Source organism: Nuphar pumila, chromosome 13, assembly GCF_984573655.1.
Source record: "Nuphar pumila chromosome 13, dmNupPumi1.hap1.1, whole genome shotgun sequence".
Lineage (NCBI taxonomy): Eukaryota > Viridiplantae > Streptophyta > Magnoliopsida > Nymphaeales > Nymphaeaceae > Nuphar > Nuphar pumila.
Window position 1 is genome coordinate 16,942,403 of NC_143261.1, and position 21,890 is coordinate 16,964,292.

At 39.8% G+C, this 21,890-nt stretch overlaps 1 protein-coding gene and 1 pseudogene across 3 annotated transcripts in view; one reads left to right on the top strand and one right to left on the bottom strand.

Annotated features, from left to right (window-relative positions):
- Positions 1-322: 322 nt before the first annotated feature.
- LOC149817937 (expansin-A13 pseudogene) lies at positions 323-2,661 on the bottom strand (annotated as a pseudogene).
- Positions 2,662-3,889: 1,228 nt separating this feature from the next.
- Positions 3,890-21,890, top strand: part of LOC149817938 (autophagy protein 5-like) — a 93,103-nt gene continuing 75,102 nt past the window's right edge. For 2 of the 3 annotated variants that reach the window (XM_089984592.1, XM_089984590.1), the window contains exons 1-3: positions 3,890-3,931; positions 4,356-4,532; positions 6,009-6,133. In XM_089984592.1, the coding sequence (XP_089840718.1) occupies positions 4,425-4,532; positions 6,009-6,133 (233 nt within the window). In that variant the 5' untranslated portion in view covers positions 3,890-3,931; positions 4,356-4,424. Of the gene's footprint in view, positions 3,986-4,355; positions 4,533-6,008; positions 6,134-21,890 lie in introns of all 3 variants that reach the window. The other variant, XM_089984591.1, reaches the window with a different exon arrangement.

Here is a 21,890-nt window from a genome sequence, read left to right on the forward strand (position 1 = left end):
CGCCTTAGACCAACTCGAACATCACAAATTGCGTGTAGACTAACTCCTGGAACTTATTTATACATGTCGCTTTCCTCGTTTGGGATCTGAGAGCGAGCGAGAGAGATCATTAGGCTCGTAAAGTAACGAAAAGTGGGAGAAAGCTTAGAGTAGGCGCCACATAAAAAGATATTCCTTTCATATTAATTACTCAACATCCACCACGACAGCATGTTACACAACCTTTCTTACCCCTTTTATCTTTCTTCCATAACTAACCCTATCACCCGTAATAACGGCCACAAAAGTAAAGAAAAAAAAAAGACTACAAACATGAGATTTTTCATGAAGGGAACTGCTTCCCTTCAAACGTCTGACCAAACTCCCAAGTGGATGGCGCAACGTTATAAGAGGCAAGGGTCTTCCCATCACTAGTGGTGACCTCGAATGAGAGTGCCTGATGCTTGAGGTCCGCGTTACAATGCCAGTTTTGCCCCCAGTTCCTCCCCATGGGCAACCACCCTGTGTTGGAGCCCTTTATCTTCATGGCGACGACGTCTCAGGCACCGGCGACATTGGTGATGAGGACAGAGTAGAAGAAACCGAAGCCGTTAATGGTGAAGCGAATCCCTCCTGCCTTCACACACTTGACCCTGTTTGACATCATTCATGGCAAGGAAATTAGTCACTTTCTCACATACGCATTCTAGCATCCACACCAGGTTTTTAGCCAAAGGGCATGTTGGTCATTTAACAGGAAAATTAAAGTTATCATTGTCAAATATCTGTTTAAAGTCACAAAGACATGCATGTGCATACTCGTGTAGTTGTGTTCTTAAACTTTTTTAGTGTATTTTCTGCTTGTTAGTTGGGTAAGAACTGCGTTTTTAAGTAAGCTCACTAGGAAATTCCTGAACGCTCCGACTTTTGTCCGACTTTATTTGGAACATTTGTTAACGGTCCAAGTAACTAAGGTAGGTCCCATACATAAATGTTTGCCATTTGTCAGTCTAATCAATGGCACCTAACATTCTGGACCCATAAACATCACGATCAAAATTTTGGTTGTATTATTATAACATTTTCTTAAAAAACAAGATATTCTAAAGTAACACTATTTCGAAGATACCATCTTTTTCATGTTCGCTTCATAGTTTTAATATATATAGTTTTTAACTTTTTATATATGCAGATATTTTCCTGAGATTTTCTTGAGAAGCGCAAAAGGTTTTAATTTATCGTGACAATATCGCTTATTCAGTTTTGTCGGCATTGAGATTTGCAGCATTCGTTTAGCTTCTATAATTGTGTTAAAAATAAAAAAATTCACCTTAGAAAGTCGTCAAATCATTGATCATGAGGGTTTTGCTCATTTGATAGGGGTGACTTGTGAATCGTCACCAAGTTAAGGGGATGTCACCAACTCCAAACTCAGGGATGCACATCTTTTGCCGCCAGGCTGAAGCTGGGTGTACTATCTAATGAACAAGAACCTAGGGTTTTATGCCAATAAAATCAATAAAAAATGGTTTTTTTTATTATTCAAAAAATGGTGAAATTGTTTCCTACTATTTCTCTGTTTTTTAGCAACAATGTGAGCAGACATGGTGTCCAATCTTCATGGCAGATCATTGTAGAGAGAGTGATTGCAAATGGCACAATCAGTGTCACCACCGAGGTGGTATCCCATGTGGTAAGCGGGGTCTTGTGCCAAGCTGAAGGCTCAGGTTAGAATCCCTTTGTTACATGGGGTTTAAGAGATATCTGGTAGGGGTCTGCCTAACCCCAGCTTGCCTTTCAAAAGAAAGAGTGATTGGTCAAGAAACCCTTTTAAAAATTAGGGCACATTTATTCACTTAATAGCAAATGATCATAAATTAAAAAACAACAACCAATCATTCAAAAAATAACCGCCCGAAAATCACCACCATTCCATTTCACTCACAAAGGAGACGACAAAAGGACGTAAACATTTAGAGAGAGAGAGTTATTGGGGACAGAGCATGATTTTTTGGGGTTACCTCCGGTAGATGACGGGCATGTTTCCGGCCTTCCAGATGGCGATCTTCTGGAAGGCAGCGATGGGCATGACGAAGTGATTGTTGGGTGGGTTGCACCATCCGCCGGAGTCGACAGGCAGCGCGTAGTTGGGCGGGCAGAAGTTGGTGGCCGTCACCACGATGGACGTCCCCGGGATGCACCATTGGAGGTCCTCCACGCACCTCACCTGGTAGCAGCCCCCGCACCCTTCCCCCTTCCCGAATAGAGATCCGCTCAGCGCCACCGTGCTCAATCCGTACCCGTTCTTCCCAAGATCGCCGTACCCGCACGCGCCCTCTGCTCTTCCCGTGATTCCATTCCACAACGGCATGATCGATCGATCGATCGGTACGGTACATGTAAAGAGATGAAAAAATTAATCAGAGATTTATATTCGTTTGTGGGTAGACTCCAGAAAAAGAATCAAAAGGGGAACAGAAAACGAATCCTAATCTTTAGAGAGGGAAAGAAGAGATGGGGAGAGAGACTACCAAGGGTGTCGAGGGGATCGTTGGCCGCGTAGTACGTCGCACGTGCGTACTTCCATTCTTCCGTGTCGAGAGAGACAGAGGAGACGAGAGGAGAATATGGTGATGGGAAGAAGACGAGGAGGAGAAGTAGGGGCAAGGAGAAGAACGGCATCTCTCTCTCTCTGAGAAGTGGAGAGCAGCAGAACAGAGGAAGTGTGGGTTTTTCTCTATTTTGTTTCTTTCCCGCTTTACCGTTTGTTTAGTGGAAATTATAGAATTGCCCTTACCTTTAAAACACTGATGCTTTTGCGGTACGCATGGTGTAAACAAAGTACCTAGGCCATCAAAAACTCGGGTGTGCCATCCACCCTAAAGATGGATCTGCCATTTTGGGTCGGCATCGGGTCACCTACCCATGAGTAGTTGGGTACTCTGACAGGGTGCAATCGGGCTGCCTTGTTGACTCCAACTCAGCCCAGCTAGTAAACTGCCCAGGTCCGAGCAGGACCAAAATTAAATTGCAATGGAAACTGTCCTGACCTGAACCGTTTACTAGTCAGGGATAGAGGGCTCAAACCAGCCCAGCTGAAAATCAGCCCGAAAGATCAGTGTCTCGGCCAAACCCGATCCGCGTCTAGTCAGGCTTTTGGCATTCCTAAGTGTGGGTCGGGCTTTTGGCATGCCTGGGTCTGGGTGGGGCTTGTTGGGCCTTAATGAGCCCTGGGTCAGGCCGGTCAAATGTCAACCATTTGAACATTGGGTTGGGTATCGGATGGGTAATGGGACAAACAGCTTGATGTGAGTAGGCCCAGGCTGCATATTGCAGACCCAACCTTATAGTATTCGGGTCGGGTCCGGGCCTGCTCGACTACTAATTCGGCCTTAAACAAGTTCCAGCTCAAATATAAAAATGAATGTGCTCGAAGTGGCCCAAACCGATAAGGACCAGGTAGCCCGAGTCTGGCCCGAACCTGATAATAAGTGGGCTGGGCTTATGTCGAACTTGGGTTTGAGTGGCCCCTTATTCAAGTCTGCTCGACCCAATTTCCACCCCTACCTTCTAATTTTGACCTGTGCTAAGCAAGGTCGGGCGTAGACTTGCAGGTTGCTGCTGTTCTCGCCCGATGCAAACGAGGGACCTCTGGAACTCCTGGAACATGGAACACAGCTTCTCGCTCGTCAAACGGTATACCTTTTGAGTGTCCCGCGGTGTTCCATAGTGGTTTCTGCAACACCCGGGATGAAAACTAGACTCTTGTAGAACACTTCTAGCAATGTGCAGACAGGACGCAACCAAGGTCGTGTTCGGACCTGAACCGACTTAAGTCTGCCCGAGTCCGACTCATTGACAACCCAAGAATCCAGAACTCTCTCTCTCTTTTCTGATTCCAGATCTTATTCTTCCCTCTTATTCCTTCGAATCCAGACACCTATCGAAAAAGGTCCGCTCTCTCTCCGGTTTGCATCACCCTCGGAAAAATTGACCAACTCTTCTGGTGTTTGCCAAACTCTTTACGTTCTTGTTTTCTGAGTCGTGGGATTGGGATGCGGCCTATAATTTCTTTCCTTATTCGAAATAGTTTTGGACGATTGTATAATTTCGTCTAATTCGGAGTTATGTTTTTGGTCCAAGTGTACTCTTTATTTTCTTGGTGGTTACTACAGAGACCCTTTTCCTGGTTAGATTGCTTCTGTGATGGGATTGTTGGTTGTTTTGTGTAGTCTATTTAGTTTGGAACTTGGGTTTTCTTTGATTATTTCACTGAGAATGGAGATGGTTTTTTGTTAAACTTGTGTAGACTCTTGAGGGGACTACGTTTGCAAGAAAAGATTCTCATTCGTTTGAACTCTTTTGGTTAGCTGCAGTTCAGTTGGGGAGAGAACATGATTGGTTGTATGAGGGATCTGTTCATGAGGTCGCGTTAGGTAGGAGCCATGGATTGCAAAGAAGCCCAAAACTACGTGTGGAAAGGGGCGATTCCTCTTCAGATTCATCTCCATGAGTCTGAAGTCACGACGCTTCCGGTTCCTCCTCCTGCATTGGTATATGCCTCTGTAATCGCTTCTATCTTGATTCGCTCGCTTTGTTTTCTCCATGATTTTAGCGTATGTGCTGTTTTATTGCCTAAATTTGAACACCCAAATGACTTTTCTCTTGGTGAATGCCTTGTAGTTTTTATATACAATTAGTGGTATCGAATCATCTAGGCATCTTTTTTAAACATCCTATAGCTGGTTCTGCTGCTTGGAGTTCTAGGTTTCTGTGATTTTGTTGTAATTGTGACATATTGATATTATCGGAAATTGCTGCTCCAGTTAAAATTTTGGTGCGTTTTCTGATTGCTTCACAATTTGGGCATCATTAAGCTCATTGGATCCTATATTAGGCCTACAACATTTTTCTTGATTGTGAAGCACACTATTGTGTTCAAATTTGGGTATATTAGTGGTCTTTATTATAATTTTTTTGGTTAGAGTTTCTGTACGGTTTTCTTGTTCCCCCGTATCCATTTTTTCTGTGTTGGATTAATTTGATTTTATTTATTTTGTTTGTCTTGTATATGGTTTTCTACTTTTCCAGTAACTTGACTCAACCCACTGATGCTCAACATCTTTGCTGTTGTCTTCAATAACTTGAGATATAGATACATTGCCGACACAAGATATACTGCATTGATCAACATGGTGTCCTTGGATCCGGGACCAGGAAATATTTCACCATGTAAATTTTGGTGGATCCAGTTTGTGCCCTATGCTGTCACTGTGATCACATTCTCCAAATAAAGAGTGTTTTTTTTAAACAAGAACGCTCGGGTTTACCCCGATTTTATATTAAAAAATAAAAAAATTACAAAAGATCACCCTCGGGGGTAGCCAATCCGGCGGCTTATCTTTCCATAGCAAATTATTGCAACAGCGAAGCAAGAAAAGAGCATAACCCATGACCATCAAAGGCCCCTTACAAAAAACATCCTCACATATAAAAAGATTTGTCAGAGTAAACGCTGAATTTGAAGATCGGCATCCTTGAACAACATCCCTCACGGTTCTACACCACCGCTTGTTATTTGAAATCACACATACATGTGTACCTTGCTGAAGGGACGACAGCAGGTGCAGACACTCACCTTCAACAAAATTCGAGTGGTTGTAATCCATTTTCTGGCATTTCATGTTGCAAAAGTGCTTCCTTGAGTGTGTCCCCTTTTCTGTTGACACTTGAACCTACATAAAAATGCGGAAGCCTTCTGGCTTTCGATCCATTAGCAGACAAAAATTGGCAAGACCAAGTGCCAACACAGAAAATCCTAGCCTAATCTAAACTAAAAAAAAAACTTTATCCCACCAAGGGCTTACTTTTGTCAGATCTTTTCTCTGCTCAAAAGAGTATTATGGTAGCTCGATTTTGTATGCACTTGTGAAGATTTCTTCTGTGAACATGTTCTTCTTTTTCTTCTTGATCAATTTCTGTCTTATGCATCTTTCTGCTTCAATTATTTCCATCAATATGCTTAACAGGTGTTAGGTCCTCGAAATGGATACCTTCCTCTGTTACTGCCTCTTGTAAAGCCTCATTTCAGCAATGCTCTCCCTCCTGGTGATGATAGCATTTGGTTTGACTATAAAGGATTGCCATTGAAATGGTATGCCATATTGATTTTATATTGTTCTTTATCTTTTCTGTGCTTTTCTGTACTTATTTATATTAGACATATGTCTAATATAATTCTTATCAAAAGAATAATAACAAATATGGTTTCTTGTCACACTCCAGATGATCCTCTTGAAGATATTTTTCATGAGCTCCTGCTAAACTTTAGTTGAATGTTTAAGCTTTCATCAAGTTTTTATGGTGATGCTGTTTCCTCCTTCCACTTTCCAGATGACTTTTAGAGTCGCATTTAACCCTATCAACATGGGTCTAACTAGTTTATCATGATTATGGTGGTGTTCTCTAATTCTTGTCCAACCTATTAGAGGAGATCATATTATTGTTATTTACTTCTATGTTCTTGAGCTATTTAAATTATGCCATTTTAAATATTTTTTAATGCTTGGTGGTTATGCTTTACCATGAGTGGAACAAAGAAGTGTGCTACTAATCTTATTTGAATGGATTGGATAGACATGAAAACCTCACCAATCTTATGGGGCTTTGGGATCTTGGCCAAAGTAAATAGATAGGCAAATAGGCAGATAAAATGCACATGGTGCCAGCAGGTGATGCCAGAGACAGTAGCAGTACAATAAAATATGCTTTACCATGTTATCATATCTTTGCCAAACTTGCAAATAGCCAACAACAGGAGTCTAACCTGAGTCCTCTCAGTTAAGGTCTATGTAACATGGACACTTCTAACTGGGCAGCACACCCATGTAGCACCTGCACTGATGTAGATGTGACAGTTGGTCCTGACTTCCTTTGTGTTGGGTGAAGTCAACCGCACTGAGTTCCATTTCTGTCTAAAAGTAGATTTGGTTAACTCTAACCAAGTCCAGTTTCATTTATGTTGTATACATAATTGCACACACACACACACATATATCCGCACCCCTGCACCCAAGTTTTTTTAAATTGCCATGTCACAGCCTCCACACCTGCACCTATGTGACATAGGTTAAGGTAGCACAGCTCCTCTGATGCAGCTGTCTCATCGAACCATGACATGATATTTTATCAAAAACATAGTCAAAACCTTATTATCACATTGGAATAGCAACTATATGAAATATGAACATTCAGACAAAATAGCAACATATGAAATTGTGTTCTGGACTACTGCCGTTGTCATCATTCCATACTCACCCTCAATTCAAGATGAACAATTGCTTACTAAAGTGATGAATGCATTAGAAGAAGGCAAATAGATGTAAATCCTGCCTCTTTACCAGCCAAAAAGAAAATTATTACAAGGATTGAGAAAACTGAAAGTTGCTGATTATAAGGTACCACCAACAAATATACACATAATATGTGGCATAACTGAACAGTTTCAAACCTTTTACATATAAAAGATCCAGATTTCACTTGTTAAGATAAAATCCAAGATACATCTAGGATAAACATCTTTTCCAAACAGAAAAAGACAAATTAGTTTGAGCCATTGTTAGTAGAAGCTTATTCAGATCCTTATGCCATGATTATTAGAATCCTTTACATGCTATCGAAACTTGAAAGCCAATAGGGAAGCTAGAAACTACGTGTTTCTGAAGCTTGCTTCCCTGTCATGAGAACCACCCAAGGTTGCCAGACTAGGAAGCAGAAGCAGGAAACGATACGGGAAGCGGAAGCGGGGCATTTTAAAATTTATAGGAAGCGAGAAGCGAAGTATCAATTTCAAAGCGAAACATGAATAAAAAACTAAGTAATATGAGAACTGAATAGAAATCGAGCAAGAAGCAAATAAAAACTAAAATAAAATTGATTATTCTTATATTTCATGATTTTTCACTAAAAAAATAATTTTTTATTCAAATCTAACAATCATTACCAATCTAGAGAAAGCACATGGGGAGTGGAAGCATGAGAGAAAGCACATGGAAAACATGAAAATAAATGTGAGAAAAGCATATAGGAAACATGAACAATGCATTTGGGAAGCATAAAAGAAGTGTGGGGGGAATCGAGATTCTCATGAAGTTTCAGAAGTGAGGAGCATCGCACTTCTGAAGCGAGTTTCTGGGAAGCATGCTTCTCACCTACCTAAGAAGCTTCCGGTAACTCTGGATTCTGGAACCACCCTTCCAAGAACATGATAATTGTACTTCCATTAAACACCAACACATTTTTGCAACTAAAAAATTGCTTCATTTTAAAAATTAATGTAATGGCACAATTTTTGTTAGATTTAAATGATAATGACAACCCACATGATTTTTTATATCATAAAAAAGATTTCTTTTGAAAGGTCTTGGACAATACCTTGAAAGGGAAAATTAAAATGTTAAAAAATTTTCTTCTCATTGTGAGAACATGCACAACATTACACTCAAGTATATAATTCATAGATTTTTGTGCTAAAGTTCATTTATTATTGCCTAGATACTAGTTATTATGGTACTAATGAACAATACCTCACCACAGAAATGCCAGGTTGGTTTCGTAGGAAGGAGAATGTAGTTGGTCAATTTCTATTTTGAGTAAAGATGTTCATACAAGCTTTTGTCTTTGTATCACCTACATGCATACTAATCTATGACTATGCATCTAGAGAAAATAAGAAGTTGCTTTTAGATTCTGTTGGTGTAATATTAACATATACTCTATGTTTCTGAAGATAAAGAATTTAGTTGGTTAATATAATTATGGTTTCATACAATTTAACATTTTTGAATCCTTTTATTTCTAAATGTTTGTAATTTTGTAATTTTCTTTCTAAATGCTTACACATCAATTCTTACTTCCCACATGGCATGGACCTAAAAAACCCTCCCTTTGTGCTTTCAGTTTCCACATTGCTTCTGTAAAACCCATGAATTTTAAGAAATTTTCAATGAAATAAAAACGTGTGTTTATGTGAAATAATATGGTTTATGAAATATTCAATATGATTTTGAGGTTTGCGGGCCAGTAGAGCAAACCTGGTAATGAATACTAGAAAGGGTACTTGGATCCGAACTTTAGCGAGATCCGATGATCCGACCCGGTTCACGAGGCCAAGTGGAGAAATCCGATGGTTTCGAGATAATAGCGTGAGATCTGAAGCACATTTATGGTGAGAGAGTGCAAGTTTAGAACCAACGGGTGAAAAACCCACTTGAAAATGGAAGAAATCCATCAACAAGGTAAAACGTCCAAATATGACATTAAAGGAAATTTCCTGCAAAAGTAAACACTAAGTGATGGTGTGGTGTAGTGGTAGGGCACATGATTGTTTGGAGTCACATCTCAAGTTCAAAACTCACGGTGCGCTCACATAGAAGTGAAAAACATTACTTTTTTTATGAAATCCAGAACAAAATTGAAAGGGTTATATATAATTTAATTCACACCCTTTGCAATGAAAACAACATAGCACAAGTGGTGGGGCTCATTACCCCTTAGGTTGAAGACCCCAATTCAAAACCCCCTGTGCACAGATTTTTCCTTTTTGCACAAGAAAAGTGATAATTTTTACTTTAGTGGAAAAAAAAATGATAAATAAATAAAGAAGAGGGTAAAAACGTGGGATCTTAACCAATCCTACTACTTAGGCTTCTTCATTCCACGTTTCCACATTTGTAGTGGAATTCCACCAAATGGGATGAAGGGGTACCCATAAAGCAACATTGAAAATCAGTTTGCTAAAGAGGTAAAGGGGGGGGGCAATATTGGAAATTTATAAACAAACCACACAAAACGTGGGCTGGAGATTAGTTCTCTTTTTGAAAATCAAAACCTTCCCTAAGTAGGGAAGGAAATTAAATGGGGGAAAAAGGGAAAAACGGCTGGACTTCCCTCTCTCTTCTCTCTCTCTCTCTCTACGTGTTCTTCCTCTTTCTCCTTCTCTCCCACCATAGTGGTCGACCTCCATAGCCGAACGCGACGGTCTTCTCCCTTGTGACGAAGTGGGCTCCAACGTAAATGAAAGAGAACCACCATTATCGCCGGCAAGAAGCTCCGAAGAGGTAAGGGGTATTGCTTTTATATGTGAGTGTTTAATGCCCTGGGATATGGGTATGTTGCATCCCACTTTCTGCACTCTAGTGGAAAAAAACTTGTCTACTACGGTGGTCACGACCATTGATAGCGTTGGGTCAAATCCCCATTATGTGGCCTATTTGGAACCTTTCGTAAATGGGTTTTCGGCTTGAACCTACAGATGTTAATATGAATCCAGCCAACCACCCAGAATTTTCCCACCACACGCAGTGGATGGTGCCTACCCGTAGGTGTAAAATATGGTAGGTTACAGTCATTGTTTTAGTGTTTAGCATGAGGTTAATACACATTTCAAGTATTTGTACATTGAGTGAAGCATAGGAAAATTTTGGGGAATGACGTTACATGGTGCATGCACGGATGGGTTGCTTACATTAAGATTGCAAGTTTAAAATTTCTGTTCATGTAGTATGGTTAGCTTGCTAATTACACATACGTGTTCAGCTGTCTTATCAAATCACTGTAAAAAAAAAAATCTAGAAGGATGAAACCAAAATCGGGATTGACGGGTTCAGTTTGGACTGAACCTCAAACCGATAGGGGTTCTTATTATTATTAGGTGTATATCCTAGATGTTAAAGAAATTAGATTTTTGGTTTTTTCCTACCTTTGCATGTGTCGTTAAACATGGAGTTACACCTACATAGGTTGTTGAACATTAAACTGCAGAACAAACTAATATATTGGTTGTCTTGCATAGGTACATGCTATTAATCGTGAACCTACATCTTAGTGGTAAGTTCAAAAAAAAAAGTGGGACCTTGAATTTACGTTCTAATGGAAGTGTAAACCTTATTGACAGGTTTAGTTTATTCCATAACTAATATTGGAATTATGTTGACTGATATAAACTGCTACTTGTTGTGTCTCTTTAAAATTTTGAAAATAGATGTATGCTAGGGACCTTGAATTTAAGTCTAATGGAAGTTTAAACCTTAATGACAGATTTAGATTATTCCAGAATTAATATTGGAATTATGTTGTGACTGATATAAACTACTTCTTCCTGTGATTTCGTTGTGTATTCTGAAATGAGGATGCAAAATTTGAAACAAAATGGAAACCGTGTATTGCGTGACTCATGTTCTTGTAAGATATAATAAATGTTGATAATTGTACTCAACCTAGTACCCATTGCCTACCTTAGGTTCTTCATCAGACAGGAAGAACTTTGATAAAGCATATTTAGGTGAGTATGCAAACCGTGAACAACAAGTAGTGGCGTTAGAAACAGAAATTCATAACGAATTGTACTGTGAATATATATATATATATATATATATATATATTAATTAAGAAAAAGGGAAAACTAATGGGGCTCTGCTGGGCCAATTTGTTGCTTAGTAGCCATTCACAAGGTCTATGCAGACCTTGTTATCAACTAGTCTTAACCCGATCTGGTGGGTTCGGGTGTCGGATATCAGATCCAGGATTGTAACCTTTTTGCTGGGCAGCATATACTGTTCCCAGTGGTGCTGTAGACATCACGCATGCCAGGGGCACCGGGGCTATGTTAGGCTGGAGTTGTGGTGCGTAGCGTGTTTGCCGGCAGGGCCTGTTAATTAATCGAGTGACCTTCGCAGTTTCGACAACATGCTAGTGGTGTGGGCGCTGACGTTTTTATGTTGTTGAAGGTAACGAAGACCAACCAAACTGGGTTACCAACCTTCAAGTGCAAAGGCATGGGCAAGGGTCGGCTGGACCCAACTTGATTTTTCTATTATGATAAACTCCTAATGGATCGATCACACCTAAACTGCGTGTCACGGGTTATTGGTGATGTTGCAGCGGTGGTGGAAGCCACAGTTTGGGTCGGATGGTGGACCCATAGGGTCTGTCATGACCTGAAGGACCCGATGGTGACTGTGTACTACTGACTCAGGTTCAACATCGATAACAAAAAAAACCTTTTCAGGTGCTAGTGGGTCCCTGTTCACATGGGTACGGCAGGCAGGACCAGTGACTTGACTCTAATTGTAAAGTCTGGTGACAAGACAAGAACTACATTAATGGCCTGACTCAATATTGGGAACAAAGTGGTCGTGATTGCGTAAGGACTCGGGAAGTCGTCATGATGTGATAGGTCACTATGATTGTAGACGAAGATACGCGACAAATATACATATACATATGTATATATAAATATACATATATATAATAATAAGTGAATTAAGCCACAAGACTGGCATAGCTCATGGGTTGCGGAGGTGTACACCCTAGCTAGAGTTTAGAATATTGATTATGGCTCTAGGGTTGAGCTGAGTCCTGTGTAATATCAATTTTCGATGGTGCTATGGCACCTTGACTTGAAAGTGCATACAAGTCGTGTGAATCCAATGGCGGGTTCAGGACTTTGGGAAATCCCTATGGTGTGATGGCTCACACGGGAAAATAAACAAAAATAAAAGTGTATGCAACATCATAAAGTTTTAAGGCTCTGGGTATACCTGAAAGACGGTGTATGTTACCAGACTCCTCGTTGTGCGATGACTCACACCTGGTTTTAAAGAAATGTTAAATGTATACATAAATATAAAAACCTTTGAGAGTCTGGGCACACCTGGAAGAAGGTGTATGTTACTAGATTCTTCGGGCTCTGGGTACGCCTGAGAGAACGGTGTATGTTACCGGACCCATGATCTACCTTGGAGAGGGTCGGATACGATGTCGAATGCCTATGTGTATCTATAGGGAAATGGAAAGTTAAACATAAAAAGTTTACATTGTTTTCGTAGATGTTTGTGAGTATTTTATGTTCTAATCCATGTAGTGGATCTTGTAAATGCTAAAAACATATAATGCGTGTAATAATGAACACACACCTGGTATTTTCTTGTTTCATAGCAAAGTAGAAAGCATGCCTATTTCAGTGGAATTTTCCTTCTTAGCAAGTTATATTGCCTAGAACTTTACAATTATGATATCTGCAAATGTTGCACATATTTGTACACAGGACACTGAGCACAACATATAAATATAATACTTCTTACGCAGACAGGGGAGTCTGACCCTTCTGCATTAAAATTTTTCAGGTAATGCATAGTTGGAGCATCGTGGCGTCGTATTTGGAAGTAGTCAAGAGATCTCAGTTTTTCAGTGTTTCCTGTTTAAACTCTGAATAGTTAGATTTGTATTTCCATTAATGAGATGTACTTAATGCTTTAATAAATGAATGAAATGATTTTAGTACCTCTCTGGCTTACCTGTAACTCGCCCGACGCTTGGACTTGTCACTTCCGCTATTAAAAAAAAATTACTCCAAAATTTTTACTATAAAAAGTTGGGGCGTTACAGCTTCCTTATTCCACTTCCCTCTCTGGCAGCCTGTGTAACCATGACATAGCAGTTCGGTTGCCGTATCCGTGTCGACAGGCATTGACACAGGTATGGGTACCAAGCGCACTGCAGGTACACTATACGCCGTGGGTTGGGTCCCGCACTGCGCTGGGCAGTGTTGTGAGAGGCTTATGCCTCAGTACCTGAAGCGTACGCCTCAGAGGCGAAGCGCAAGCTCAAGGTACTGAGGCGTTTGCAGGCTTGAAGCGCACGCCTCGCATCGAGGCACACTTCGCTTCTAAGGCGTGCGCTTCAAGGTCAGACCACCGCTGCGAGGTCATCCAGTCGACGAAGATGTTGATGAGGCTGGCGAGGTCGAGCGTCTGCGAGAACGCCTGGATCCGCCCCGACAGCGTCTGGTCGATGAGTCCCAGAGGGACCAACGATTGGGACAGGAGGGTGTCCGGGTGGGGGCTGCACCAGTTCTCCTGGTACAAAGGGCTGCCTGTTGATGGGTTCAGTGAGAAAGGCATTGTTGTTGTTGTTGGTTCTTGGAGTTGCGGCTCTTGAAGGAAGAATGGGGTGGTGGTGATCCTTCTGCAGGTGGTGGTGATGATGGTGGTGTGGCTGAGGGTCTTGAGGATGAGGTGGGTTTTGGTAGCCATTCTTTTTTATGGTTTTGGTTGGTGGTGGTGTGAGGGGTTTTGGTTCAGGGGAGTTGCATAATTGGGCAAATGGGGTGGGGCTGTTTGGATGGTGAGGATTAGGGTTTTGAGGTTTGCTTGGGGTATGGGTGAAAGGCGTTTTGGGGGGCTTTTGGTGTTTGGGGTCTTGACTATTTGAGTGGTGGTTGGGGACTTGGGGGAGTATCAAGTTTGCAAATCAGGTAGTGAACTCTAGACATATTGAGGGAACTCAGAGTTGGCTCAGTTGCCAAAGAAATTGCATTGTTTCAAGACTTTAAGCAATAGGATTTGAACTTGTTGGGATGTAAAATATATTTAAGATACAATCTTTATTATTCAAGTAGCATGTAAGAGCCGAATTGAGTTCAACACCTGCTGTTCGTGTTCGGCTCACCAAACCCATTTTACTAGTTCAAACGAACTCTTTAAGAACTGAACATAAGCCCAACCACCGGTCACTAGATGTGTTAATGGAATTAGTTTCCTTCAGCTTTCATTTGGTGGCACTTGATCTTTACCACGAATTGTTGGATAAATGAGTATACGTGTGTGTGCATGTTGGAATTACACAACATTCCATTAGGTTTTGATCTCTCAACGTATTAACACATGGTGACGTGAACTAACAACTCCTACCATACGAGCGGAGCCCTCGTTGTATTCAATATGATTTCGTGATTGTAGATATAACTTGTTTTATCTTGCACTATGAGTCTAACTTAATTGTGGTTTACATGTGCATGCATATAAGAAAATGAATAATACGAGTTAATTATAGCAAAGTAGTATTTATTTTATACTGCCGTTTATTAGTAGTTTTTATTTAAATTTTTTTATTCTTTTATTAATATTATATATTTTATTATTTTGATCATGAAGCTTACGCTTCAATGCCTCGAGGCTTACGCCTCGCTTCATAACAGGCTCAACGCCTCGCTTTGCCTCATCGCATTTAACAACCTTGGCACCGGGTCCCCCCCCCCCCCCCCCCGATGCTCTCTCTCCCCCTGGTCTCGCTTCTGAAACCCTCGACTCTCTGGTCTCGCTCTTCTCCCCTCTTTGGCTCTCGTCTTTCTCTCTCTCTCTCTCTCACTCACATTTCCCCGTCTCTATCTCAACGACTGCAAGAGAGAGAGAGAGAGAGAGAGAGAGAGAGAGAGAGAGAGAGAGAGAGAGAGATTACCTACCTTGTATGGGGTCCTCCTTATTAAGTGTCGTGAAATGGGCTGGACCAGTTTGGGTCTGATCCAGACCCAAACTGGGATTGCGTGCTTGACGTGCTTACTAGGGCACGATTGTAATATTATGTTTGTTGTAGGACAATCATGCCCATAACCAAATTATTTTGTAACCTAATACATAAATATAAAGAATCAGGTCACGTATGCATTAAGAAAGTTGTGAACTTGTGCATCCCCAAAACGACTAAACGTCTTCTTCTTCTACTTTTTTCTTCTCACTTTTTCGTCCTGTTGCAGATCAGGGTGAAAACTCAAGTTTTAACATGGTATCAAAGCCAGGTTGGATCTAGGGCTCGGTATTGCTTCCAAAAGGTATGACCATAGAGAATATCTGATTTCGGTCAGTAAAATATTCTTCTCTCTCTGTTTTTTTATCTTTCCTCTCTTCCACAATCCGTGTTATCGTATTTTCTCCCAAAAGTACAATTTCTTCTTCTCGTCCCTATTTTTTCTTGAAAGTACTTTCGTGTTTTCATCTGAAACACGTCTTTTCTTCTTAAAAGTCTGTTATCTATTGCATTCTCATTTTGAAACCCTTTCTTGAAACTCGTGAATTCTGTGTTTAAATTCTCATTGTGACCCATCTTCTTGAATCACTACTATAATCCAAGCAAAACTCGTGATTTTTTTTATCCTAGAATCTGTTTTCTTATTCTTATCTGAAAACTGATCGTTGATTAATCTGAAAACACGATTTATCGTGATCATGGAATAACGATTTTTTTAGCCTATTAATGCTAATCGAACATGGCATGTTCAGGTGGCTTGATTCATGAATATTGAATTGATAATTTGAATATTCACGTGATCTGATATCTGTTAAAAAAAAAAGACAGCAGATCCGAATTCTGTTATAACCAGTTCACTTCTGGACTAAATTTAAACAGTCACATTATCTTGAAGTTTTAGTCATTCGATTGCTCCTTAGAGTATTTTCCACTTTCTATTCACGTATCTCATAATCATGGATTCTTCTTCAACCCAGTTTAGTTTGTCTTCAAACTTCCTTAGCCAACTTGTCTCTGAGAAATTAAATAATTCCAATTTCCTGACTTGGAAGAGACAGATAGTTCCTTTTATCAGGAGCCAAGATCTCTTTAGTCATTTGAATGGATCAATTCCAGCTCCACCAGAGTTCATCGCAAAGAAGGAAACAGATGCACAAGGGGCTGCATCTACTAAGCTTGTTTGCAACTCGGATTATGTCTCTTGGATGAGAAAAGATCAGGCATTAATTGCCTACATCACATCTACATTGTCTCAGGAAATATTAGTTGCTATTCCCGACGACTGCACAACGATGAAATTGTGGAACAGGTTGACACATACATACCCTTAGATATCTGAAGCCTGAGTTTTGTTCCTCAAGCGTGAATTCCAGTTTCTCAAGAAAGGCAACCTATCTATCATGGATTATTTGAATAAGGTGAAGACTATTACATATCAACTAGCCATTATTGGATGTGAAGTGCCAGACAAGGATAAAGTGCAACAAACATTGAATGGTTTGAGCCCAGATTATCATGTATTGGTGACATCATTGTTGTGCTTGCCCATGCTTTCCACATTTGAGGACCTCCGGGCAAAACTTGTACAATACAAAATGTCGTTGAAAGGCATTGCTGAAGATTCTAGTGCTCAATCTGATTCCCAAGATGTTTTAGTTACTGGGTTCTCCTTCGATCGTGGTCGTGGTAGATTTGCAGGTCCAGGTTTGCTTCCCACACCCAATATGCCATTCAACTTCAATGAGAAGAACCAAAATCAAAGAGCTGTCCTAACATGTTACCTGTGCAATAAAAATGGGCATATTAAGGCAAATTGCTGGTTTAATCCTCAAAATAAAGGAAAGTTGCAAAAGACTGAGAGCAAGAAGAAAGATAATGTTACCAAAATTGATGGGGAGGCGAAACAACTTTTGCTGGCAGCATTGTCTGGAAGCAGAATGATTAAGGATTATGGTATGTTGATTCAGGAGCAACGACTCATGTTACGGGGGATGTTGGTAAGCTCTCGAACTCGGTTCCTTACTTTGGTAAAAATAGTATTGTTACTGGAGATGGATCTCACCATCATATTTCTCATATTGGTGATGCAATCATTCCTTTGTCAAAATCTTCTCTCAATTTGTCAATTGTCATTCATGCTCCTAGTATAAAAAAGAACATTATTTCTGTGTTCAAACTTGTTGATGATACACATTCTTATGTTGAATTTGTTAAATTATGTATATATAAATATATATATATACATATACTTATATATATACATTCGTATATATATATATATATATATATATATATATATAAGTATATATACGTATATATGTATATATACATAATAATATAGCTTTTTCCTGTTTTGTATAAACCAAAAACCCGATAGGGGTGTTTTGGTAATTCCACATGTACTTTTTTCTTTTTTACCTTTTTTCCTTTTTCCCCTTTTTCTTTTTCCTTTTTTATTTTTCTGTTTTTACTTTTTGGAACCATAAAGGGGCCCCACCTATCTAGTCGTTGGGGCCCCAACAGTCATATTTATGACCGTTGGGGCTCCCAACGACTAGAAGGGAGCCCCCTTTATGGTCCTCCTTTAATGCTTTCCTCCTCTATATAAAGAGGAGGTTCTCCCTTGTAAAAGTATGGGTTTTTCACCCTTCTCTTCTTTTCTTCAATAATATCCAACTTATGACTTTAAGTCATTTTCTATTTTTGAGAGTTTTGTGTGTGCACATTTGATGTTTGTGTGCTTGGCTCTAGTGGTCACTCTTAAAGAGTGCCTTTTGCTCTATTGGTGCTTCCGCCTCTTTTCATTACATGGTATCAGAGCTCGGTTGGTGATTGGGCTTTTCTTTTGTCACCTTGGAACGCGTGCCTCTCAAAGTTTTGAAGAAAGAAAGTATATTTGGTGCTGATGGAACGTGACTCTAAAGTGGAGCTTTCTTTTAAGCTAAATGGGTCCAACTATCTCATGTGGGCCTCCGCTATGGAAAATCATCTAAGAGGTAAGAAACTTTGGGGTTTTGTTATGGGAACTACTCCCGAACCCTCTCTTGTTCTCACCAAAATCGAAAATGAGGTTGAAAAAGCTTTAGATGGCGATGAGCGCATCAAAGCCATTAATGACCATCAATCCAAAATTGAGGATTGGGAAAGTAACCATGCCAAAATTTTGGCATGGTTTATGAACAATGTTGACCTTAAAAATTGTGCGAATATTGCCAAATTTAGAAGGGCCAATGAGGCTTGGTTTTTCCTTAAGGGTATGTATACCCAAAAGGATCTTGCTCGACAATTTTTTTGTCAAGAAAAAATCCGTTCCACTAAACAAATGGATACGAGTGTTCGGGGCTATTTTAGCTCTCTAACCCCTCTTTGGGATGAGCTTGCCCTTCTTGAGCCTAAATGGGTTGCTCGGCAAGATATTGAGCTAAGAAGGGAACAAATTGAAAAGGAGCACTTTTTTCAATTCCTTCATGGTCTTCGCCCGGAATTTGAACAAGTTAGGGCATCTCTTCTCCATAGAAGCAAAGCCCTACCTATTGAAGATGCCCTCGCCGAGATATGTCAAGAAGAAACTCGACTTGGCTTAAGCATTAAGAGTGATGATGTTTTGGCCGTTACGAGGCCCGGATCAAATGTTAAAGCATATAGATCTCCCCACTTTAACAAAAATAATAATGGGCCTAGAAAGGGAATTATATGCCATTATTGTAATGAACTGGGGCATATTAGACCAGTTTGTCCAAAACTTAAAGGAAAGGTTGCCGCGGTTGGAGAAAATTCTCCAAAGAAGGAAGAAAGTACCAAAGAGGGAGATATCAAAGAAACTCTTAATCATATCTCTGAAGTTCTCCAACACCTTCTCAAGACTTCTCCTTCAACATCCGGAGCCGCCATCGCCTACTCTTCATCACCTCCAGGTATATGGATACTAGACTCCGGTGCTTCTTTTCATATGACATCTCATAAAAACTCTCTTTCAAATGTTTTTTCCGAACCCATGTCCTCCTATGTTTCAACGGCCGATGGAACATCATTGAAAATTGAAAGTATTGGAACACTTGACTTCAAAAATTCTCAAAACTTTTTCGTTCCTAAAGTAAGAATCGTTCCAAAAATTAATTTAAATCTTTTTTCCGTTTCCCAAATCACCGTTCATGGATGCCAAGTCTCTTTCTCACCTAAAGATTGCACCGTGCAGGATCTCCAGTCAGGGAAGCTGATTGGGCAAGGCCATAGAAGGGGTGATCTCTATTTTATGGATTTTTTGACGCTTCCATCTAAGTCATCTTGCAATCTTGTAAAAGACAAAAGTATTGGAATTTGGCATGAGAGACTTGGTCATCCAAATTTTGTAAAAATGTCTCTTTTTCCTTTTTTGAACAATACTTGTAAAGACAATCACATGACTTGTAAAGATTGCATTTTTGGGAAATCTAAAGCTACTCCATTTCCTTAAAGAAGTTACTTTACCACTCGGCCATTTGAACTTGTTCATTCCGATGTGTGGGGACCCTCCCCTATTTTATCTAAAAGAGGTTTTTCGTATTATGTGGTCTTTATTGATGACTTCACTCGATTTACGTGGATATACTTCCTAAGTCGCAAATTCGAAGTCTTCTCCTTCTTTAAAGAATTTCATGCAATGGTTAAAAATCAATTTTTGGGAAATCTGTCTATTCTTAGGTCCGATTCGGGAGGTGAATATATGTCTAATGATTTTCAAAGCTACTTAAAAGAAAATGGTATTTGTCATCAACGTTCTTGTCCCAACACTCCGCAACAAAATGGTCTTGCGGAAAGAAAGCATAGGCACATAATAGAAACTACAAGAACGTTATTGATTTCAAAAAATATCCCAAAATCCTTTTGGGCCGAAGCGGTTCTAACCTCAACATATCTCATCAATAGAATCCCTTCATCCTCTTTGAAAAATCTTTCTCCATTTGAAAAACTTTACAATATGTCTCTCGATTATAAAAGATTAAGAATTTTTGGATGTAAATGTGAAAGTATCTCCAATAAGATACTAATATCAAGACCTTAATATTCTTGATAATAAACCCACCACGAATGCACAATAAGAACACTTTAGAACACTTGTGCACAAAGGCACAACTCACAAATAACTCACAAATGCACAAAGGCATAAAAACAATGGAATCGATTTATTGAGAACTTGAGCTTTGACTCAAAGCCATGAGAAATACAAGGGGGTGAAACCCCTATTTATAACAACACAAGAGGAGCCTTGGAGGGGCTCCACTCATAGACGTTGAAGCCCCTCCAACGGTCACAAATGTGACCGTTGGAGAGGGCCCAACGTCTATGTTAGTGGGCCCCCCAAGGTACCTTTTGGTACTTTACAAAAAGAAAATAAAAAAATAAAAGAAAAAGAAAACTAAAACAAATTACAATCACATTCATAAGGTGAATGTGCGTAAAATAGAGAAAAAGACTAATCTACCCCTACGGCTAAACAAAACAGAAATATATATTTTATATATATAATAAGTAGATACATATACACATATATTAATATATGTATATGTATTACCTTATATATATAAAATATATATATATTACATTGAATGATTAGGTATATAATTTAACACCCCCCCTCAAACTTAGGGCAGGATGACCGAGAGTTTGCTAAGAAGAAAGTTGAAACGCGGAGCAAGCAAGGCTTTAGTGAAGAAGTCCGCCAATTGATATTCGGACGTGACATATGGAAGGTCAATGATTCCTTTGAGGTACGCCTCCCGAACGTAGTGACAATCCATCTCTATGTGTTTGGTCCGCTCATGAAAAGTGTGATTTTTAGCAATATAAATCGCACTTTTGTTGTCACAGCAAAGCTTGGTAGGCCCTTCAATAGTGATCCCCATGTCTTCCAACAACTGATGAATCCAAAAAATTTCCATGGTAGTAGTCGCCATGACACGATATTCCGCTTTAGTTGATGATAGAGACACCTTTTGCTGCTTCTTACATCTCCATGAGATTAATGAGTCTCCTAAGAATACACAAAAACCAGTGGTGGAGTGACGGTTATTTGGGTCACCTCCCCAATCAGAGTCAGTATAAGCAATTAATCTTAACTCAGAAGAAGAAGACAGAAAAACTCCCTTATTAATAGTGTGCTTTAGGTATCTTACGACACGTAAGATAGCACCCATGTGAACAGAAGTTGGTGCATGCTGAAACTGACTTGCTGTATGCACCGCATGTGAGATATATCTGGTCTGGTGATACTTAGGTACATCAACGATCCTACTAGTTGCCTGTAGGGAGTAGGATCAGAGAGAGGAACACCATCATCAATCTTCATTTTAGCTCCTACTATAGCAGGAGTTTCACAAATTTTATCATCTGTAATACCTGACCTGTCAATAATCTCAGATGCAAGCTTAGTTTGAGACAAAAAATATCCTTTATGAGAGTAAGCTACCTCAATACCCAAAAAATAAGTTAAGAAGCCTAAGTCAGACATTTCAAACTTATCCTTTAAAATGGATTTTATGCTTTTAATCCCTTTAGAATCGCTCCCAGTT